This window comes from Pseudophryne corroboree, chromosome 1 (assembly GCF_028390025.1).
Source record: "Pseudophryne corroboree isolate aPseCor3 chromosome 1, aPseCor3.hap2, whole genome shotgun sequence".
Taxonomy (NCBI): Eukaryota; Metazoa; Chordata; class Amphibia; order Anura; family Myobatrachidae; genus Pseudophryne; species Pseudophryne corroboree.
This window is the reverse complement of record NC_086444.1, coordinates 263,882,983-263,889,503: the sequence shown is the minus strand read 5'-3', so window position 1 is coordinate 263,889,503 and position 6,521 is coordinate 263,882,983. Positions and strand designations below refer to the sequence as shown.

General features: G+C 40.4%; 1 protein-coding gene across 3 annotated transcripts in view; it reads right to left on the bottom strand.

Annotated features, from left to right (window-relative positions):
- Positions 1-653: 653 nt before the first annotated feature.
- The window catches only part of MEGF10 (multiple EGF like domains 10), a 183,335-nt gene continuing 177,467 nt past the window's right edge, over positions 654-6,521 (bottom strand). For 2 of the 3 annotated variants that reach the window (XM_063964243.1, XM_063964244.1), the window contains exon 24: positions 654-6,404. In XM_063964243.1, the coding sequence (XP_063820313.1) occupies positions 6,256-6,404 (149 nt within the window). In that variant the 3' untranslated portion in view covers positions 654-6,255. The remainder of the gene's footprint in view (positions 6,405-6,521) is intronic. The other variant, XM_063964245.1, reaches the window with a different exon arrangement.

Genomic DNA, 6,521 nt, shown 5'->3' with positions numbered 1-6,521 from the left:
TCTGCTGATTAAAATGATATGCGGCATGCCTATATTCTGTGTGTAGCATTTCATATGCAGATACAGCCACAGTCTCACACAGTATATAGGCATGCTGCATATCATTTTAATCAACAGAAGCTGCCTGTGCATCCTAGCCACATAGCAATGCAAATAAGATGCCTTTTCATTAAAAAAAAAAACGTTAGCATTGAGGCAAGATTTATGAGGACACATCTGTATCCAAGCAGTGGCAGAGGTCACAGTGTTAGTGGCAGTGTGAGTGCTGTGTGCATGTGAGTGGGTTGGTTGTGCAGTAGTGTTCAGAATATGTGTAAGGAGTATTATGTGTGTCATGTAAAAATGCATTAATAATGTGCAACATATGTGTAAGGGCAATGGGGGTAATTCCAAGTTTATCGCAGCAGGATTTTTGATAGCAACTGGGCAAAACCATGTGCACTGCAGGGGAGGCAGATATAACATGTGCAGAAAGAGTTAGATTTTGGTGGGTTATATTGTTTCTGTGCAGGGTAAATACTGGCTGCTTTATTTTTACACTGCAAATTAGATTGCAGATTGAACACACCCCACCCAAATCTAACTCTCTCTGCACATGTTATATCTGCCTCCCCTGCAGTGCACATGGTTTTGCCCAGTTGCTATCAAAAATCCTGCTGCGATCAACTTGGAATTACCCCCAATATGTGTGTCATTATGTGTATAAGGGCATTAATAATGTGCAGCATATGTGTAACAGGGTACTACTGTATGTGTCATTATGTGTATAGGGGCACTAATAATGTGCAGCAAATGTGTAGGGGGCATTATGTGTGTCATTATGTGTATAAGGGCATTAATAATGTGCGGCATATGTGTAAGGGACATTATGTGTAAAAGGGCATTAATAAAGGTTGTCATAATGTGTAAGGCACATTATGTTTATAAGGACATTAATAATGTATCTCATATGTGTTAGGGGCATTACTGTGTGGCATTATGTGTTTAATGTTCTCTACTATGTGGCGTTGCATATAGAAAGGGTGTGGCGTTATGTGAATAAGGAGCAATTCATTGTGATGTAAGGTGAATAAGGGGCTCTACTGTGACGTTTATAAGGTAAAGTGATAATACTGTGGGATGTAATATGAGTATCGCATGATCAAATGTGAATAAAGTGCAGTACTGTGTGGCTTAATTGGAATTGGGGTTACTATTGTGTGTACATGCCCCTTGCCAGCAAAAACACACCCCTTTTTGGGCTGTGCGCCAAATGTGTGAACTGTTCCTATTTAAAATTGAGGGGTACAAACACCAAAATAAGAACTGCTATGGATGAGGGGTGATGGTGCTGGGAAAGAAGTGCAAGGTCAGAGGCGGAACCAGCGGTGGTGCTAGGGGGCACCAGCCAAAATCTTGCCTAGGGCATCATATTGGTTAGGGCCGGCTCTGCTGGGGCCCCTATACACTCATTCACGAAAACTAATTAAATAAAATCACAACATGCCTCTCCTGAGGTCCCACAACGTCTCTCCAAATGCTTCCATACAGTGAACGGCTGTCAGTACTGATTGGTGAATAGCACCAGCCATCCACCAATCAGCATGCTGACAGCCGTTCACTGTCTGGCTGTAGGCTGAGAGGTAGGTAGAGAATTCTGCCTAACCGCTCTAATTGTGTAACCATCACCTGCCCCTGCTCAAAGGCCCCTAAAATTGTGGGTCCCTGGACAGCTGCCCAGTATGCCTATATGTTAGGATGGCCCTGATCTATAGGAGAAGTTGGGTGGAATCAGGGCGTTATTTGGAAAGCACAGAATAGGTGCACTGGTGCTTGTTTTGCAGCATTATTGAAATGAGATAAAGGAGGGGAGAAGGCATGTTTCTGGGGAAGCACTAGCCGTGCAGAGGGGTATTTCCACTCCAGAACGGGAACTGACTTTTTTGAAGTCTTAGCAGGCAACGTTCAGGTATTTTTCCTGTATTCCCAATGTTCCCTGTATTTGTATTTTGATGCATTCTATGCCATTGCAATGCACCTTTGCAAAACTAGGCATTTCTTTGTGGACTTTGCACAATATAGATGGCCAGACTCAATTGTTAATACTGGGGCTCAGAGCTGTATTAACTGGGCAACTGGGTTGGTCATCCAGGGCCCCCCACTTATGGCACAAACTACTACAACACCACCATGGGGTGCATCATGTAAACAGGGGGCTCTTTAAGACATAATATGAACTGGGGGCACTACAGTGTGTTCAACACATTTACACATTATACTTATTAGTAACATCGCCAATATATAATTTCAACAATTTTATTGGAAGAGACCCCACAAATTAGTTGCCCTGGGGCCCCCACAAACCTTAAACTGGCCCTGCTGTGGCTTTACATAAATTGTGCACCGTTAAAGTGGGCATGACCAAGTCTTCTTGGGGGCATGGCTGAGTCCCTGTTAAACTGGACGCATTTCTATATTGCAAATTCTGAAAGCAGAAAATAAGCTTGCAACTTGATGTGCACTGGGAAGACCATACACGCACCATGATGCAAAGCCGAGATATATTGTGCTACGCTCCAATGCACGTTGTAAATAAGTTGCTGTGGAGAGGCAGCCATTTTAAGGACTAAATTTGTAATTTTTTACAGTACTGCTCATCAATTCATTAGGAATCATAAATGGTTAGTAGTGAAATGGTTCCTTGTGAAATGATAAGCTACTATATGAAGAATATTGGTTCAGCCCTCAAAATGTCTGCCCTCACTGTTTGTAGGTTACTTGCACATTTACATCTAAATAATAAACAGTGTAGTGACATGAATTCCACTCATTCATCAGCACCTTTATAATGTGGAACAGGCACAAGGTTTTCAAAGTAGTTGTTATTGTTATGCCTTATAAATGTGTTCTGATCACTTTCCTCCATTTTACAGTTTGTACATATTCTGCAAAGCCACAACATAAACAGAATTAACTGTTGTCCTTGGAAGCTATTACCAAAGCTAGGTACATACTGTATAATTATGCGGCCGATTTGCCAATAATCAGGTGACCGGCTTATTTTATTGTGCAGTGTGTAGACATGAGCACTTTGACCAAATGCCAATAAAACGTCATGAAACGTTTGGGTTTGATTATCCGATCGGTCGTGACAGAAAATATCAGCCAAAAGGTCCTGATAAGCTTGCCATATTTTCGATGGTTTATCATGATTACATAATCTCCTTGTAGGTATAAGCAAATTTCATGTGGTGTGGCAGAAAATATGAAACATAAAAAAACGCTTACAGTGTAGCGCAGATATCGGGACCTTCCAGTGGCAGAAAACTTCATCGTGTGTACCTAGCTTAAGAAAGTAAAAAGGTGTGCATACTGTACGCACAAACCCATAGCAGCCAGATATTAGCTTTCACTATTTAACATGAACAATCAAAGCTAAACTGACTGAGCAAACAGATCATACAAACAACTAAATGTAATATTCTTATAAAAGCAAAAAAAATAGTTAAAAGTATAATAATATTTTAAGAGCTATGCAAAAGACCTGCTTAAGCATAAAGCATAAAGTCTCTAAGTTCACTATAAAAGAAAATTATAAAACAAATAAAAAGGTGCCTTTTTAGCAAGTATGCACAGAAATTATTCGGTTCCTTAGCATAAAACATAATCTACACAGGAGGCTTATTTTTTACAACATGTATGTTGACACGACTAAGGTAAAAAAAAGTATATTATTAACACTGATAATTAACAGCACTCGTCAGTTTCACTACACAACCACTGAAGAAATAGTAACAATAAAAACAATAACCAGAAATAGTTGCTGATATGCATCTTGCATAACACATAATAAATCATTCAAACATATGCAGAAAAATTTGGCATTCAAAAAACAAACAAAAAAATATTTTCAATAATACTGAAAGTTAATAGAAAGCCGCATTTTATTACAAGTGATTTCCTGTTCCTGTAGGTCATATCATCAGTACCATATGAGTTGTCTGACTAATATTGTGGAACCCCCACTAAAGATTACAGGACATGCCTTCATATACTGTATAATGTACATGCATTTATCAACTTACCTGTACACCCACCTGATTTCACTCCTATAATACTTACTGGGATATAACAATATTAAAATTATTTAAAAAAAAACAGCTTTACCTTCTCCCCAAAATGTCCCTACTGTTCATTGTACGGATGCACTACTTACTACTTTAAAATGATTAATGACAAATCTTTGTGAACAATTCAGATTGTCATCATTCTACAGTCTGACTAGTTCATACAGGCCGATGAAGTTTATCTGTCGTCTACTTACAGTAGTGGCATCCATTTTCTGGCTGAACCAATATTTATAAGACTGTGGGCCTAATTCAGACCTGATCGCTGGGCAGCGATTTTTGGTGTCCTGCGATCAGATAGTCACTGCCTACAGGGGGAGGGTATTTGAGCTGTGCAAGTGTGTGAACGCATGTGTAGCAGAGCTGCACAAACTGATTTTGTGCAGTCTCTGCACAGCCCAGGACTTACTCAGCAGCTGCTATCACTTCAGCCTGTCCGGAACCGGATTTGACGTCAGACACCCTCCCTGAAAACGCTTGGATACGCCTGCGCTTTTCCAGACACTCCCTGAAAATGGTCAGTAGCCACCCACAAACGCCCTCTTCCTGTCAATCTCTTTGCAAACGATCCTGCGCTTTTTTCGCACCATCCCGATGTTATGCACCGTTGCCCGGTGCAGTCGTCCCACGCACCTGCGCATTGCGGTGCATACGCATGCACAGTTCGGACCTGATCACAGGCTGTGAGAAAACGCAGCCTAGCGATCAGGTCTGAATTACACTGTGTATTGGTGAGCTAAATACTGGTTCAGTCCACAAAATGATTGCCTGCAATGTGAGTGTGTGTATGCAGGTATACTAGAAGGAGAAGCAAAGGTACATGAAAAAGATGTGTATGTAAAAAATAATTAAAAATAATTCAATAGACACATCAATGCCTTTTCAGAGGATGCAGCATGAACACAACAAATTACAGTGTAATAACACCTCATAGTGAATGCCGGCTGCCATGTAAAAATGTGAAGGGCCTTGTAGCTTACATAGAAGTACAGTGTATTAAAAATAAAGCTGTAGAATGCTTGCTCGTGTATAATGGAGTTTACGATAGATGTTATCACTGTAATTGTTTTAATCTGTCTACAACAAATGCCCATTAATAGAAAATGTTCTTGACACTTTATAAGTCACAATTATGACATCCATGGCTACTCGCTTGCCAGCTCCAAGTTCGGTGGTAAAGGACAACTATAAAATTACTCTCTGACTAAGTAGTATTTTCTTCCAGTTATGAAAAGCTATCGTTCACCTTCAGTATTACCTGAAATAAAGTACTTAACTAAATAGTGCCTCCAGGGGCGGATTGGAAACTGAAGGTGGCCCTGAAAAAATGTGTAGAATTGGCCTGACATGGGCAGCACCAAAGGTATATCGTGTAATCATGGCGGCACACCACCTCTCACATGTCAACAAACAAAACAAGCCCCCACATGCACATTGGCCCACCTGGAATCTTCCCGGTGATCCCTATGTCCAGTTCACCCCTAATTGCCTCATTAACTGACGTTACCACTGTTTTGAACACTGAAATATCCCAAATATAACCCACACTGGAAGTACATTATTTAGAAATAATTTCTGGGTGGGTATTACACACACACACACACAGACACAGATCCACACGCAGCCTAAACACAGATTAACATTTCACAGAATGTAGTGGTTTATGATGTGGTTTTCCAGTTTTCTTATTTAGTTGTCTTGTGGTCATTTCAACCCCTTAACACTCACAGACCTGTATATCTGTTGGAGGACACAACTGGGTGAAAGTTTTTGGAAAAATAAATTTACATTTGTAGAAATTAAAACTGAACAACGAGACCCCTTGGAATGAAACATCTCCAGATCTGTAAATAACGGTTAGTGGTACAGTACAGTATGTGTTTCTATTACTGGAAATAGTCTCCCTATTGTTATACAGCACAGAGGAGAGTTTAATCCTTGTTTGTCAGCTGCTCCTCTGTCGCTAAATCATATAGTCTTCTTATTAAGTCCTTGACTGTTGCTTGCCAAACAATGTTTCCAGATTTGTTGGTAGTCATTTACTGCTGAGAACGGTAGTCACACTGGACATCAGTCTAGAGATTGTAAGCGTCCAATTCAGTAGAAGTCAGCCTCAGTATATTGCTGTTTGATTGATTGCTGCTGTCATTCACTCTTTCTTAGTGTCTGGCGTGCTCTCCCGAACGGGTAGCAGGTCATAATGACATGGAATGTGGCTGTTCTTTGGAAGGTCATAGAGATCTTGGCTGGATTTACAGTTGTTGTTGAATCCAACCTGGGCAAGACTCATGGTGGGTTCTGTTACAAAACAAAAATGAAGTACTACAATTAATACAAATGTATAAGAATATTCACACCATGGCTGTGCTTACCACTTCTAAAAAGCCACTTATCTACCTGAGTTTTAGCAATCAT